Source organism: Scatophagus argus, chromosome 19 (genome assembly GCF_020382885.2).
Source record: "Scatophagus argus isolate fScaArg1 chromosome 19, fScaArg1.pri, whole genome shotgun sequence".
NCBI classification, from domain to species: Eukaryota; Metazoa; Chordata; class Actinopteri; family Scatophagidae; genus Scatophagus; species Scatophagus argus.
In genome coordinates this window covers 15,222,481-15,240,118 of record NC_058511.1, presented here as the reverse complement: position 1 = coordinate 15,240,118, position 17,638 = coordinate 15,222,481, and the positions used below count along the sequence as shown (strand labels likewise).

Below are 17,638 nucleotides of genomic sequence, written 5' to 3'. Positions count from 1 at the left end.
CGACTATGTAACAGCTCCCGACGGGCATTTTACGAAAGCGTCAGACGGTGGCGCCAGACTCTCACTTTAATTACAGGCTACTTGATCCCTCACTCAAGCAGATGGTTCTGTGTCTATGAAATCTTCATTGTCACAGTATTTTCATTCAGTGTTCCACAAATGTAAATGTTCAGTGTCTGTGAGGTATTCTTCTTTTGGGAGTCTAGATCATTTTGTGCTTAAGAAAATATTTCAGTTATTCTGTCTGAGGCGTGTAGCTTCAGCGTTGTGAACTAAGTGGTCGATCTAATCATTTTGTACGGGTGAACAGAACAAATATCGTGGTACTGAGCCGGTTACACAGTCTCACACATGAAAAACTGGAGCCACAACCATGTGCGACTTGGTTACATGTACTTGGCTACAAAGTCCCTGTAAAACTAAAATTCCACACACCTGCTCCAAACAAACATACGCACGCAGACACGCGCACGCGCGCACACACACACACCCTGGATGCTGTTCTTTTAAATCCACCTGTTCACGCGCCTTCCTGAGCTCCCTGATAGGTTTATCAGGAAGAGAAAACTGCATTTATTAGCGCCTTGTGCATGAAGTGACGAGGAGCTCCTCTCATGACACCACAGGCACAGCAGAGCTCCTTTTCCCAGATGGTTTTGCGCAGAACCCTCCTCACATTAGTGTCCTCTCATCTGTGAGGCGACCGCCGCCTCCCTGTGATTACATGGTCACCTCAACAGCACTGCGGACACAGACCGCTGATCATGCCAAGTGCACTGATTTGAGACCAGCTTTGACTTCAGAGGCGCATCGCCGCTGTTGGGGAACGCACGGCTCATCTCCTGGAGAGGCTTTCTGCAACAATTTGTTGCAAACGTTGTAAGGGGCGAAGTCATGGTGCCGGTACCGCATCGGCTCCCCATGGCACCGTGAGAACTTTCTTCCTGACTCCCTCCTTCTCCCCCTTCCTTTTGTTTTAGATGTTTGTCAGCGGGATCGTGCTTCTTTGGGAAATTGTCCACCGTTTCCCCTTTCCATTATGTTCACTTTTGCTGCCTTCTGCTACATGCTGTCTCTGGTCCTCTGTGTGTCCCTGATCTTCTTTGCAATATGGCACGTAAGTATCTCAGAATGTGTATCATTTGAGTGTCCTTTTTTGCGTGTTTGATGAATAGCAACCGCTCTTTATGGGGATGTTTACGTATTGGGGACGCGCAGGTGTGATATTTGTGCGTAATAGTGCTAGATAGCTCACAGCCCTGAGCATTAATTCATTGATGTATATTCCCGTAGCTTTTACACTGCTCAACATTGCTGGATCATTCTTTGGCCGATGTTTTCTTCATACGACAGGTGCGCACCTGTGTCGTCTCTTCCAGCTCCATCATTCAGAAATGCACCCATTCTTTATACCACTTTGTAACAATTTTACCAGTCTTTCTCCTATTAAGCTATTTTACACATCACGCTGACCCAATTTGATATACACAAATGCTGGCAATCCTCTGCAGCACCCTAGATCAATTAAGCAGCCTTCCTTCCAGATCAATTAGGAAATGTTGTAGAATGTAATCTCCCTCCGCTCATCTTCCGCTCTGCTCCCAGTGCCTTTAATCAAGCCTCAGCTTAGCTATACACCAGTGCCAATATGACTGACTGCATTATGATATTTGAATAATCTAATTATTTGCTCCCTGAACAACATCTCCATCACACAGGCCCTTATGTAAAGACAGATTTGGGTCAGGTCTTTCAGCCTATTGCCCCCAGTCTGCATTTTGCATGGAAACAGCAACAGACCTGATGCACTTGGGATGACTGATCCTCTGGCAATTACAGCTAAGAGTCGGCCTGCCTGTCTGTCAGACAGTGTCCCATGTGTCTGTTCACAGAGCAGAAATAAAGAGACGAGGACAGTGAGTGTGCAGACACCCATGACAGTACAGTTAAGATTGAGAGGTTATGCAAAAAAAAAAAAAAAAAAAGCATAGCAAAGTAGACCCAATAAACCTTTATGATGCTTGTGACTACTTCACTGAAAAGTAAATCATCTCTGTGTTGTAAGAAATTTGTAAGAAACCACAGCACCTCCTTTGCTTCTGTCTATGATATGAGCACCGGTGGAAGGATCACAATGGAACACATTATTCTATAGCTTCAGCGATAATCCACATCGCACAAGGCTTTATTTTGCATTCTGCTTAAGATGGCAGAAACAGTGGAGATGCCTCCTCCACTGATTCCCGTTCATGGTGACACACAGACATGCAGCATAATAAGCTGGGGCTCCATACTGCGAGGAAGCATAATTAGGAAGAGGCTGTGAGGTGGGAATATGTGGAGCTGTGTAAGCTTTCAGCAGAGCCAAGGCTGCACATTAACACCAGTCACCTGCCAAATTCTGGGAGATTTTGGCTGTAACACTCTCACTTCTATCAGCCACTGTGGCAGGTAGCCATCTCTTCATCAGTGCTTTTTTCTGTCTTTAATTTCAAGAACTCATGTGGTTTCAAAGAACTGCTGAAAACACTGAATCCTGCTGCCACAGTGGCCACTTGACCAAAAGGTTAGTTTGTATTGCCCCGAGCAGCAGTGCATTACTAAAAAGAGCAAGTGTGCTGAGTCAAACTACCTAGGGTAAAATCAAGTTATAAATAAAATGAGCCGGAGCAAATGAACATAATAAGACAAAGCTTAGGAAACAGGCCACCGAGAAAAACAATGGAAATAAAATGAGTAATGAACTGCTCTGACTTGAACATATTACCGGTCCTGTCAGCAGGTGACATGAGTGCCTGAGTCAGAGAATGACAAATTGCTGCACAAAGACGGACTTTTGTTCTTAATTGGCCATAATCAATCAAACCACATACAGCCAAGTTAATTAGATCATATTTTGTCCCTTATCTGCTCCTCCCCTCATTTTCAGGTGCTGATAAATCTTTTATTCACTTGTTTTGAAGTAATCTCAGTGAATACAACTGATTTCCTCTTCTATTCCCCTCATTTACACATGAAGCCATTCTATAAGACCTCAGTATGGAAAAAAAGAGGAAGACATGTTGGCTATCTTTGGAATATCTATTATCATTAATCACTTTCCTCCCTGACCATCCCTGGACTCCCTGGACTAAGTTGTTAAGTAAGAATGGGTTGGGTAATGAGGAAGGGACAGAATTAGACTGTGGTAATATAAAAGTCCATTAAAGCCACTGTATACATGCTGCTAACGAAACTATTTTTTGATGGGGAAGTCATGTTGATGAGTTTGTTCTACCACTTATCACCCTGTACTATAATCCTGGCAGTAAAGCACTACTAGCTAAGTGCATTAACTCAAGTGCTGTACTTAAAGGGACAGTTCACTCCAAAATCAATAATACTTATTTGTCCTTTTACCTGTAGTGCTATTTATCCATCTACATTGTTCTCCTGTAAGATGCTGAGATTTTTGGTGTCAGCTCTGGTCTGCCATCTGTCCAATATAATGGAGCTAAATGGTATTTGTGGTTCTCAAAGTGCTAAAAAAATACATTTAAAAAACTTAAAAGCAGTGTCTCTTTACAGAAATCATGACCTAATTGCTCAAGAAAATCCAGTGACCTTGTTGTGAGCAGTTTATGCAAAAGCTATTATCTTTCTACTGCTACACCATATCACTGTACGTAAGCAAAATGTCATGGACGAGAAGCTTGTGCTCGATTCGTGGCTGAGAGGTAACAGTAGCTATCTTAGTTAGCTTAGTCAGTAAGCCCGTCATCCGTGACTTGATGCAGGTTCCCTATGGCATGGTGATACAGAAAGAAAACATGATTAGACCTGGTCTGGGGTACCTAACATCTGTGCAGATTAACTTGCAGTAAACTACTGCTGATTTGTGATAACTGACTGGTGTTCTGTCTAAGCACTTCTTAACAATAGTACAAGAAGAAAACAGCTGCAATGTCAAAAAACTGAATGTAAATTAATGTCTGTTGTACACCAATATCTGAATCAAGTTTTCTAACATTAGCTAACATAAGCATAAGAAATGAAACAATAACAGCAAAACCCCAGAGTGTGTTTGTTTGGAAAAAGGGTGTGACAGTGAATCAAATTGCTGTGTCTCCATAGTCTTGCCTCGCACAATAAATCATTGGGTCCTTGATATGGCCACATTTTTTAAGTATTTTGTCGCATATTTTACTGTCCAATTACATTCAGAAATGTGACTGAGCTGAATTTGAAGGGATCGCATGTAATTGTACTGTAAATATTTATTTCTCAGTCATTAGATCAGTTAGACTTTTTCCCACTGTGTCCCACTATTTTTTTTTAATTGCTTTCATTTCAAATATTCCATCACATCTCAATATTTTTAGAAGAGAATTAAGTTTCTAACTGCCAGAAAGAGACCGGTAAAATAGTTTTCAAATTATGCAATGTTGATGAGCGTGTCATAGTATTCTCACTGTGGGATATAATGATACTGTGAGTAGTTCACACCAGATGCAGTAATCGGCAATATCAATCTGTTCATAACATAAAATACAACACCACAGTCACTCATGGGAGCACTCACGTAAGTGATTACGAAGCCACTTTAATTAACGTACAAGGTGAACTGCAACCTCCCCCGAGCTCTATGGCTCAGCGCTTCAATGGTCAGACTCAGCTTGAGTGATTTTTTGTCCCATGTAACCACAGCCCCTAATGCGCTGTAAGTGTCATTAAAGCTAGGAGCAAGGCACATGGTCCTCTGGTGCACCTCTGATAGATGGGAAAGCTCTGTGGTGTAGATAAGATGTAGACCATGTCCTGCCAGTGTCACAGAGGGCAGAATGTCAAATTGACATAATTTACACTAACAGCTAGGGTTTCCATTATATTGTGACAGTTTTGGTATAAAGTGCATGGACAGTGCGATGAAATAACTATATATACAAAAGCATTTGGACATACTTTGTTACAGGGGAAATCTTAATGCTTCAGCATATCAGGACATTTTGGACATTGCTATGTCTCCAAGTCCACGACAACTGGGGTTGGGGGTGACCCGCCACAGCACAACTGCACCACGCCATACAAAGCAAGATCCACAAAGACATGGCCGGATGATGATGATGATGATGACTGGTCCACAAAGAACCCTGACCTCAATCCCATTAAGCACCCCCTGGATCAACCAGTCAGAGACCCAGAGCAAGGCTCCCATGTCCAACACTAGTGCCTGACCCCACAAATGCTCCACTGCTTGAACACTCCCACAGAAAGCCTTCCCAGAAGAGCAGAAGCTGCTACAGTCACTCTACACCAATGTCCTTGCACTTAGAATGCAATGTCAACAATGTTCCTGTTGATGTCATACAGTCAATGACCGTTTTGCTGAGCTCACTCCAGTATGTCATAGACACAACCAAGAGATAGTGCAGTAACCCCTGCACAAGAATAACGTATTGATTCGGAATTTTGATTTCAAATAAATAATATTTAACGTCTGAGTTAGTGACCTTAAAGGTACTTGTTGACAGATTTATTTGATCTCTTCAACAGAGCCATGTTAGCTGCTTCTGTTGTTTTCAGTTTTTATGCTAAATTAACCTAACCCCTTCCCCTTGTTCTAACGTTGTATTTTGCATACAATCATGAGAGTGGTACAAATCTTATCAGCTAACGCACAGTAATAAGACAATAAATGTATTTCTCAAAAAGCAATGTAAAAAGTTGTAAAATTATTATTATATTGGTTATGGTGCTAGAATAATAAATTAAAATGATGGGGATGATTGGTCAGCTCCTTTATTACCTATTTTTGAGCCTGTGTCTTGTCAAGGGGCATTAGTTTCAGTGCCTGTCTTTTTTTAGTTGATACTGTGCTAATATGGTTCATATTCCTAGATATATTTGTGTCCAATTAGTTGGTCACAAACTGACACCAAACCCAGGTCAGTGTAGCCAGAGCTTGATAGTGCTGGTTGGTTTCTGGGCCTCTGAACAAACTATAATAAATCATCTTTTGTAAACTTAACTTTGCGTTGTGCCCGGTGGGTACAACAGCAGGATACCTACACATTTCATAGTGCGTGGGAGAACTGGAGGGGCCGACTGGGGCCTGCTCATTTCAGCCTCAGGACCCAGTTTTGGGTTAATATGTCCTTGGTGGCAATTAAGGAATTCTTTTATTCCAAAACCTCTTTTCTCATCACCATCTCCCTTCCACCTGCCTTCCATTTATTCACTTAAATGACCTCACACAAAGCAAACAGTGGTTTTATTAACATAGAAATAATACTACACATCAGGATGTCATGCACAGTTCAGGATGGATTTGGAGTGGAGCAGCTCAGCTAGCTCTGCACTTGCTGAGCGTGACTATGCATCACATAGGGATTTTGACAAGTACAGGGCATTCGCAGGTTTAACAGAGGTGTCGTGTGAATAATCGCTCACACTGAACAAACGTAATGCTCCTTCATCTGTTACTGTCTCTGTGGTGTCCTGATGATGGAGCAAAATAGTTGCTTTGCCATGTGCAGGAAGGTGAGAGAAGCTAAGGCTTTGGGACAGTGGAAAAAGACTTTGAGAAAATGCACTGAGGAGAGAGATGAAATGTGGAGGATTAGATTTTCAAATGGCAGAAGGCTGATTTAGCTTCAGACGCAGATGTAAAAGTGTGGAAGATTGAAACTGTGAGCGATATTTATCCAAGCATGCTTTGTGCTACTTTCCTCAGCCTGCCTGAGGTCTAAGCTTGTTGCCATGATCAGTAACGCCTCAGACATCTACTGTAAGGGTCTGCTGGGGATACACTGGCCAGGCCACGGGGTAAAGGGACAGACAAAGTCACACAAAGATAAATGAAATAGGGATGAGACAGAGTCTGCTGGAGAAGAGGGACATGACAAGAGATGCAGGTGTGATGGGATGATGGAGAGGAAAAGGGGGCAAGTCGAGAGAGCACATATTTCTCTTACCAGGATGTCAGACCAGAACAGACTGGATTGCTGGATAGATGATTAGAGCAGCAATAAATGATGATCAGACATGAAAAGTAGGGAAAAGGCAGATGCAAAAATGTGAGTAGGAGGCAATACAGATCAAAGGCAAACAGGTAGATAATAAAATTAAAGTTTTGTGTGGGATGAAGTTTCTTGGAGTGAGAGCAAAGTCCTGAGATGGATTAAGCATGTGACAACATGGGACACAAGGAAATAAGGAGATCACAAACAAAACAATTAACTAAAGAAAGAAGAACAGACCACTTTAGACACAACAAGTAAAGTTTGTTGTTTGTACGCTTTTCATTTGGATTATTCATTTCTTAATAACAGTAGTGAAATAAAGATGAAGTACTATCGGCTTTCTAATTAATGTTCTTGTTACAGCTGACTCTGACTGTGTCTGAAATAGTTTACTCATTTTAATATTTAATATTTACTCATATAATATTACATATTATTCAACTACTATAGGGCATTAGTGTAGAGGACCATACAGTGCCTCAGATGGCAGAATAAACATGGACAGTACAACCATTTGTAAAAGAGATGATCTTCTGCATACCTTGTAATGAGTGGTTACTTGAGTTACTGTTGTTACTTTCTATCATCTCAAACCAGTCTGGCCATTCTTCTCTGAACCCTGGCATAAACAAGGCATTTGCTTGGCATTTGTGAACTGTCACTCACAGGATAATTTCTCTTTTTCAGACCATTCTCTGTAAACCCCAGTTTCTCAAATACTCACACCAGCCTGTCTGGTACCAACAACCATGTGATAGTCAAAGTCACTTAAATCACCTTTCTTCCCCATTCTGATTCTTTGAAATTCAGCGGGTCATCTTGACCATGCCTACATGCCTAAATGCATTGAGTTGCCACTATGTGATTGGCTAATTAGATATTTGTGTGGACGAGCAGTTGAACAAGTGTGTCTGATAAAGTGGCCAGTGAGTATAAGTCTGTGTCTATAAATAGCAGGACAGAAAAAAAAAAAATCACATCCTCCTCATTGACTGGGTTTCATCTAGCATTTCCCACTATGATCCCCTAAACTGTACAAACTAGGAAGTAGCTTGTGCTCAAGGTGTCATAGTAAGACATCAAGGAGAAGAAATGCATAGGTGATACAACTGATTGTAATCTCAATGAAGCAAACAGTCAACAGGGCTTTCTGGCACCAGGCACCAGAGGCTGTAATGGAGGTGGCGTTCAGTATATAGCTCGGTTGGCTCAGCATCGATTCGTGTTCATTAACCCCTGCTGGCTCCTCATCCATCATTCTGACTCCACTGTTTCTATTGTTCTACAGTACATGCACTGTAGGATTAAATGGGTGATCCTCATCCTCCTTCCCTTTTTCCTCCGGTTGTTTGTTTCTTCTCATTTCACCTGCCAGCTCACTAGCCCCTCACATTTAAATAATTACGTATAACTGGCTATGTTTGCTCTGAAAAGTGTTTCCGGCTTTTTCTTGCTTGCTTTCGTTTTTTATGCTTATTCATAAGCTTTGTAATGAGGTGGCGATATTACAGAGACCACAGTACAGTCTTATCATATTTTGAATGTTTTGAGACTAGGCTTTATTAGAGACGATCAGGTTTCCAGAGCCCTGACGGTTCCCATTAACCGGCCCCATCATAGACGACTTGCTCAGACAAACATCAGACAAATCACTATTCCATTGTTTTCTTTGTGAGTATGTTAAGCTTATGAAAAATTCTCTGGGCCAAGTGATCTCAACTGACATGGTAAAACCTATGAGGATTCATAGATTTGGAATAAACTGGATTTACACTGGTTTTTCTTATACCTAAAGAGACCTGGAAATCTTCCAATACAGATGTGGATAATAGTCAGAACTGGCAATATGGAAAAAGAATAGCAGAACTGATGCTAGGTGTAAATGAACTAATTTTTTCTTTTTTTTGGTAATAACTGTTTTGTATGTCCATGTCCCCCAGTCAGATCAGAAATGTAAAAGTTTGACTTTCACTTGCAAATTTGGGTGCAGTGGGATTCTCACTTTGTGGACAATTAGCGTACAATAGATTTATCTGAGTTTTTCATTGAAAAGAGCTATCTGATGTGGTTGGCAAAAGAGGCTGATAGGAGTCAAATACCACAGCTGAAACTCTCCATAGAGTCACCCAGCTGGGTGGCATTTCTTTGTGGGTTTCACATTACACACAGTCATTCGCACCATTGTTTATCACAGTATTGTTTGTGTTATGTTCCATTCCTCTGAAGACATAAATTACTTTGTAGATTAAAAAGCTGCATCAGCCACTGGCCAGGTTCTGTTATAACCAGAGTGAGATGAATATTCCAGCTCAATTAAAATTAGTTAAATTTTGATAATGCCTGTCCATCACAAAATTACACACTTCCACTTTAAGGTATGAAATGAAAATGAACCTTCCCACTATTGTCCCACAATTTGCTTGTAAGGTTAAGAAAACAAGTCCTGCTGCAATCAATGTTTCCATGGTAATGTAACCCCTGCCATCGATTTAAGGACAAAAATTATCCTGCAGTAATGTCACTGCAGCATAATTTCTTGGGCCAATCACAAGGTATAGTCACCAGTCTGCAGACAAATGTATATGTGTTGAAGCTATTGAGTTGGCCTTGCAGAGATTCCTGAGAGCTGAATCATGCATAAGCACAGAATGCTGATATTGACATTTTCTGGAAGGAGGAGATTTTATTTCATTTGATCTCGTCACAGTGCAGGGAGGGGTTAACTGTGCCAGAAGTGTTTATTAGCACCGGAAAAACTGGCACTTCTCCAGCAGTCTCCAGTGCCAAGGTGTACAGCAAAGATACAGGCTGACACTGATGGGGGCACGTTGGCGATTAAAACACAAACCAACAGCCAGTGACCCCTGGGAAGTCTGTGGCATAGGGGATATTTTGATCATATGGAATTGTAGAAGGGTAAAGGGGTAAAATGTGCACAGATACACTAACTAACTCCTTTTTAGCTCCATTCATTCATGAAGTGTGCATCCTTGCATGTGGATTTGTCTGTCAGGGATCCATGTGGGATATGCTGGACATTGCCAGCTGGAGATTGCCTTTTTGCTTTCCTAACATTTTACTATTAAATTTTCTGTTATTAAAAAATAAATCACAAGTAAAAAAAACAAGTGCAGACTTTGCATACCAGATCTTTTCCCATTCTTGGTTAGCTAGGTGCTGTATTTTATTCTCTGCCTGAAATGAAATGAAAATTTAATGTTCCTCATGCGGAAATTGGGTGCATTGTGTTGTAAACTTTGCATCATGCCTGTTGGTTAATGCATAGAAACGTACAGATTGCATGAATTAAGTCCAGCACTGTTGAGATGTCAGTTAGCTGCTGCATATTAAACCGAGTGCTTGGCAACAGCTACATCAGGTTCTAAATTGTGCATCAGAGGTTGGTGAAGAATAGTTGTGCAGAAAATTAACCCATATTGAGTGGGTTTAAAATCCCAATGAATAATTAAGACAAGACTTTGAATAATTAAAGTGGACCTTGTAGTCTTTCACATTAGTATGGAGGTTCCTCTGATAGCTGTTGTTGTTTTTAATCTTGTTATTTCCATATGAATGCCTTGAAGTCTGCATGGTGGGAATAGTATGATTTTGATTGGTCATAGCATCAGCCGATGAAAGACAATGACAGTGAACACAGGTTTACATCCATGCACAAATATACAACAAATTAGTCTGCATTCATCACTCTGCTCCTCTCTTTTCCCATGAAGACACACACACACACACACACACACAGAGAGAGCGAGGTATCAATTCACTGTGTCCTGAAACACACTGCTCAGGCTGAATTTGGTGTGCCAAGAGAAAAGCAGAGGGTGCCAGTTTGTTTGCTATTACGGCCAGCCAACCTTGACTTCAAAGCAGTCTGTTAAAGTGAACTTCAATATGAAAATAGAACTACATTTGTACAAACAACCCATGGTCCTTGCCAGCAGATCTTCAGCAGGAATCACCCTCTTAGCATGCCACCGATTTGAGTTTTGGTTCTCTGGTCTGCAGCTCAGGGGCAAATGTTGCTTGTGATCATGACTGACTGAACAGCCTAAGATCAAGGGGATGGAATAGGTCTTGGTTTTGTAGTTTGTAGTCCCTTCTGGTAATAAAAACATTATACTTGCTGAGGTGCTGATATTTGGAAATGTCACTGTTAAAACAGAGGTCTGACAGAATAAGTAACAACACTATCCAAATAATTAGACAGTTTGTAAACAAACCCTCCATGTTTGACAAACCTTTTAGAAACAATAAACAAACCATGAAATTATAAAACATTGATATGGATCACAGCTAACAGATTGACTTCCTGGTTCAACTTTAAGCTTAGATGCAATTGGTTCAAGTTATTGTAGTTGTGTACATATTTTTTATGCAATGAGTTTTACAGCCTAACTCCCATGAGTTCACTTGAACTCCCAGTCCTGCTTTTTGCAACAGAAGCCAGGTAGCTTTCTTCCTAGGTTTCCATTCCATAAGGCTTCTCAGGTCACTCTCATGCTGAAACCTTCCATGGGACCAATTTGCCTTGGGCCAAGTTTCCTTCCTTGGCCTGGCATCAGGCATCAGGCATCACTCTGACCCCCTCACCTGGAGCTAATTTGCCTTGCAGGACGCTACCAGTAACTGTTGCCTCTGACAGCACAGGTTCTAGTTTTCTTGGATTCAGACCTTTTGTATCCCATTACTCCACCTTGTTGACTGAAAACAGCAGTAGCACTAAGGGGGGAACAATTGGTCAGCCGGTACCACAGGAAGAAACCATATGCCAGAACCAAGGAGGAGTAATACCTCATCCTAAATTGAAGTACTAATTTGAATCCAAACAGCACTGGGCTTTGAAACATTTAATTATGTTTTTGGCATTCTCCCCTTATAAGTTGGTTTCTAGTGACTGGTTAGGAAAAATGAAATCCCCCCTTTACACTTTAAAAGCGTAAACAATGTCAGATGATGTAGATGTAAACAAAGTGTAGCAAGTTGAAATTGTCATGTCAGGCAAGATCCCATTGCCATGTGGTACAGAAACCCATCCCGTGTGATATGGTGGTAATCCTTGGAAAAGGAACAAGGAAGTGAAACTCCCAATTCAAACTCCGAGCTGAATGACTGATAGTCAATCAACATCACAATATTAAATCTATTGGTAGGGTATTGCCTGAAAGAACAAGATCATGATGAAATGGCTTTCCTTTGCGGTGTAGCTGAGCTCACTCTCAGATGTCCAAAAGGTTATAGTAGAAATATCAGTCAGAGATTATTCAGGTATCTTATTAGGATACCTGGTGGACATCTCCCTGTGGATGTACTCTGGGCATGTTCGACTGGGAAAAGAACCTCAGGCAAATGTAATACATACTGGAGGTATTAACTATCACCGCTGGCCCAGTAACACCTCAGGATGCCAAAGGAAGAGCCTGAGGACATGGCTAGAGTGATGGACTTGCTTGTCCTTCATGGCTGAATGGATGGATGGATGGATGGATGAATGAGGTAGTTTATACAAGTGGTTCACAATTTTTTTCACTTCAAGAACCCTGACATTGCGGTTCGATTCCCCGTACCGGTGTCCATGGCTGAGGTACCCTAACCCCCACTGCTCCCTGGGCGCTGCACGCGGTCGCCCACTGCCCCGGGTTTGCTGTATGTGTGTGCACGTCACTTGGGTGGGTTAAATGCAGAGCACGAATTTCGTTGGAGTGAGTTCCCTCCAATGACAAAATATGTCACTTTCTTTCATCTTTCATTAAATTTTCAGTTTTTTAGTGAGCAACGGTTAGATAGCTGCTGTAATTGTCGGTGTTAATTAATTATTGCGTTAAGATGCACAGCCTTAATATAGATGGAATTATAATAAAAATAACATATTCCCCTTTTTGCTGGGTACCCACTGGATGCCCCTCAAAGGCCCCTGGTGGCCCTGGGCCCCAATTTGCAAACTATGGTTTTAATAACCTGGCTAAATAAACTTGGCTGTTACAATGTGTTTTGTCAACTAACCATCTAATTCTTTGCTTCATGAAAGTTTATTTTAGCAAGGTTGTCATGTTTCAGCTATTCAGTTATGACTTTGAGTGCCATGGCATCAAAAGTGAGAGAACTGACTGCGACAAAGATTAAAATAAAAGCTGATGTACTAAACTGAGGGATCCTACATCCACTTAGAATATCCAGTCTACAACGTTCTTCTCATGTGGTGCATATGAGGATGTATTGGCAAGGTATTTCTTCTCCACTTTTTTGTGTGTCTCTGTGGAAAACTGTATTCATGCACAATACGTCTTGTATGCTTGGATTTTTGCACCCATGAAGACTGTGTGTGTTCCCTTCACCCATGAGGAAGAGCCTGAGGGAGGCCAACACACTGTAATAGAGTGAGGCAATGAGCCAGGATCACTGTTGGGATCCGTTGGGAAATAACATGTAAAGAGCTGCCTGTCAGTGTGGGGGCGAGACCAGGGAAATAACCCGGGAATGGTGCAAACCTTTGCCGTCTCTCTGATGTTAATTCCCCATACTGGGCTAACACACACAATCACATGTACACGCTCACATGCTGCTGCTTCCACTGCTTCTTTCCCATATAACACACAATGCATGGATTTTCACACCACACAAACAGTAATCCAATTTTTGCACACACACGCATACACATGCACTGATATACTCACGCTGTTCTCACATCTTAAAGTTCCCCCATGGTGCACACACCCTGGAGACCCACAGTGTAGCTCATTTGCAGATACACTGACTGACACACTCATATCTCTTCCTGCAATGTCTCTCTCACTTTCTCATACATACACTTCCCTCCTGAGGCCAGCCTAGTCGACAAATGACATCTGTCTTTCTAGTGCAATTGCCTCCATTGCACCGTATGCAACACCAATGGAGCTGTTGTGTGTTTTCTCTGCTGTTCATCATTACTTGACGTTATTACTAAGAGCTATCCCACAGTGCTGCAGTGGAGGAGCGGTGGTATCAAATGACACCAATTCAAAGGGTTCTGATTTCTAAGTCTGCGGCATGCAAATGTTGTGCCTCTGGGCAGATTTGCTCCAACATTTTAACTGGAGCAGATCGTGTTAATGATGACGAGAATGCAAAGCTGATTCTGAAATGGAGGATGTGGGTGCATGATGCCTCCTCGTAAGAGAAAGTTCCAGCTACATATAATGCTCATCTCAAGGTCTGTGTTTGCCTTGTGCAGCAGGTGGACTGGTTTGTTCAGGAGTCTGTATGATTGTGACCTTAAATGATAAGGCTGTCGTTGATATTTATTCTTATAGAAAAAAAAATAGCAAAGCATTTTGACTTTCTTACTGTTGTGACAAAAGTCCATTAGTTGCTACTGAAGATGTATATGTTTAAAAACAGGTCACAAAAGGTTCCTTTCTTAACAGCTGGCCTGTACTATTTAAACCAGTGTAGCACAGATGCTTGGTCACTCAGTCACTATACTGTCCTTTAAGTGCCAATTAATTAGTGCTGCTAATTTCTCTCATGGTTTTGATCTTTTAATAGGATTTTTTGACAATGAAAATTTTTTTAAAAAAAAATTGAACATCTTCAACCTTTAAATGTACCAATTGTGTTGTTGCCATACAGGTTGAGATCCACTGTAGTAACAACATGGTTTTCTGCAACCAAGACACACAGTAGGTTGGTGGCAATGATGAGGTGCTTTCATAGTGAGAAGTGTCATTCCAGTTTTACTGATTACATTATCATCTCTTCTTTTCCTCTCTCTCTCTCTCTCGCAGATAACAGCTTTTGATGAGCTCCAGGCTGACTTCAAGGTGCCGATTGATCAGGGCAATCCACTCCATGCGGTAGGTTTGTTCTCCCCACTCATTTATTCATACTCATTCATGTTTGTTTAGATTACTGTCTTAGTGTTTATGTGTGTTTCACAGTAGTTAGCACATAGGAAAAACATTTTACATTTTCTTTGCTGAGGGGCACGCACATAGTGCACACTACAGGAGGAGATTCTCTCTTCTTTCTTGTTACACTCTCTGTGTCCCCGTCCTCTCCGGTCTACATTCCTGTATTTTCTCTCCTCTCTCTTTCTCCATTAATTTTAAATCAAGCAGCTGCCAAACATACTAGTTTTGCCTGACATCCTCTCTTCAATTCCTGGCCCAAAAGCACAACTATTACGGTGCTCCACGCCAAAACATCAAGTATGAATGAATCATCTTTTGTGAACAAATCCTTGAAGCCAAACGAAAAAAAAAAGATACCAAAGACAACGGTTTTCAAAAACAAACGATAGTCCATGTGTGGTGTCAGCCCACAGTCTGATGTAGGGAGTTGAACCAGTGAATGACCTTTTGTGTCACCTTGAAAGGTGCCAGCAGATTCTCTGTGGCTCATACCCACCATTCACTTCAGTTTATCACTGATATCATTTAAAGGCTGTTTCAGGCTAATGCTGGGATTTGGACTTTTAGTGATACTGTGTATTCAGTTTGGTATTTAAATAGGAACAGTTATTTATTTTAGCTTACAGAATATTATGTTTTAACAGTAGTCAATTCACAGGTTAATACACTGGATTATACATACATCCTCACTTCGCCCAGGCTGTCTGGTAAACAAATCAGATGTGCAGTTAATATCAAATAAATTCTGTGCTTCAAACAGTGTTGGTCTGTTTTAATGTATTTTTACCTTTAAAAGTAAATATAAAGTAGGTAGGCGACTGTGGATCTCTTTGAACTTTGGTCAGTTAACGGTGTTTTTCACAGGTTTCACAAATCAGGTTCTCCCCCCCCTCACCCCAATCTCATCTCTCATCTCACACCTCACAACCTTCTCTCTCTCAAAAAGCCTCACAGTAAAGAAACAAGGCAAATATTTTCTGCCTCATCGCTTCTCAAAATTGCCACTGCAGCAATCAGGACAAGTTGTGGAGAAAAATGTACATTAGCTTTGGCAAGCATGAGAAAGCTGCCTCTAGTAGTTGTTTTAGGAGGGATCCCAGCCCTCTAAATCCTTTTCCCTTGAGTCTTGGGCTTTTACTACAATAGTTGGCTCTTAATAATGCATGGTAGTACAGTACAGCACAAGCAGTTAGTTTGGAGGTGACTTTGACTTAAGAGCTCTGGACTGTACAGCTTCTCTCAAGTATTGACTTCTGCATATCCTTGGGGATGAGTGGAAGATAGACAGAAGAAAAGTTGTAGAAGGAAACCAACTGAGTAAAAAACTGCAAAGTGGGTGAAGAAGTGGAAGAGATGAATGAGGATTTCTCTGCAAATGAAAAGAATTGCTCTGCGTGAAAGGCATTTTCAAGACTCTGAAAACAGTGCATTAGACCAGATTTCCCTTCTCAGTACCACTTTCATATTTTGTCATATTTGCATATCATTATGCAATGCAGAACATATCAAAGAATCCTGGGGGAATGGGTACAAAAGGTTCCATCCAATTTTCTCTTGCTTTTCCTTTCTTTCCCTCACTCCCCCATGTTTCTTGAACCGATCCTTCCCATTCTGGTAGCATCAATGCTCTCTCTTTCTAAATAAAAATGTGGCCTTGAAATACGTGTTTTTTCTCTCAAATACATTCATTGCAATTCAGTGCATTCTTACAATTGTAACCAAGCGTTTGTGTCAGTTTCAAGTTTGTCTTGTCTTGGTTCCCACAAACTCTTTAAACCATAGAAAGTTTGTGAATTTGGGAGAACTAATTATTATTAATAGAATTTGTTTTTTTGGCTAGTGATGGAAATGTACTTTGACGTATTTAGAGTCACTTGAGTCATGTATAAAGCAACCACAGATTTAAAGGAGACTTAACACTCGCTCCCGTTCCTAAAGTAAGATGAGAAAATCTCATCTCATGCCTGTGCATTACGCACAGATCTGTGCAGTGTGTGGTTAACATAGCACAAAGACTAATAGCAGGGAGACGTTGCTGCTAGAAATCATCAATGTAGTTTTATCCTTAACAGATTATCCTTAATAAAGAAAGACTAGTGAAGGCTTCTTAGTCACAGTGAATGGTCTTGTTCTCTTGCTGTGCTACTTTTGATCAGCATTTTATTTTCTGTGCGTTTCAGACGCCACATGCACCTCACAGACAGCTCTGTTCTTACAAATGAAGGTGAAGCACATCTCTTGTGTGCAGTGCATACGCTGAAGTCTTACTTTACTTGCAGGTGATATGCCTTCTCAGTTTACTTCAGTGGAGAACAGAAGCATAGTCAGATGACCTGTATTGTCACTGTAATGTTTGGAAATGGTTGCAGCTTGGTTAAGTTTACGAAAACACTATGGTTTGGTGTAGCATAAGCTACATAATGACCTAACAAGCCAAATTCAACATTGACTTTCGCTGTTACAAACATCTGGGTAAAAGTCTTGTTTGACCTCTAACCTGGCTGGACATGCATTTATGTGTGTTATTTTGAAACATCTATTTTCCACAGAATTGCATATCACCCGCATGCGAAATTGGATTTTGGTGTATGTACTGAGTGCAATTTAAAAATCTAAAGTCGAGTTATTTGTATGCAGCCTGAAGCAACTGTGCTACTTGTGAGCATGTGAGCTGTGTCTGCAACAATCAGTCAAGGTTCCAGTAATGAGCTTTTCCTAAAGCCATATGGAGAT

The 17,638-nt window shown here is 41.1% G+C and overlaps 1 protein-coding gene across 1 annotated transcript in view; it reads left to right on the top strand.

The window, feature by feature from the left end:
• Nucleotides 1-531: 531 nt before the first annotated feature.
• The window catches only part of cnih3 (cornichon family AMPA receptor auxiliary protein 3), a 66,591-nt gene continuing 49,484 nt past the window's right edge, over nucleotides 532-17,638 (top strand). The window contains exons 1-2 of the mRNA XM_046373843.1: nucleotides 532-1,117; nucleotides 14,780-14,848. Of these exons, the coding sequence (XP_046229799.1) occupies nucleotides 1,040-1,117; nucleotides 14,780-14,848 (147 nt within the window). The 5' untranslated portion in view covers nucleotides 532-1,039. The remainder of the gene's footprint in view (nucleotides 1,118-14,779; nucleotides 14,849-17,638) is intronic.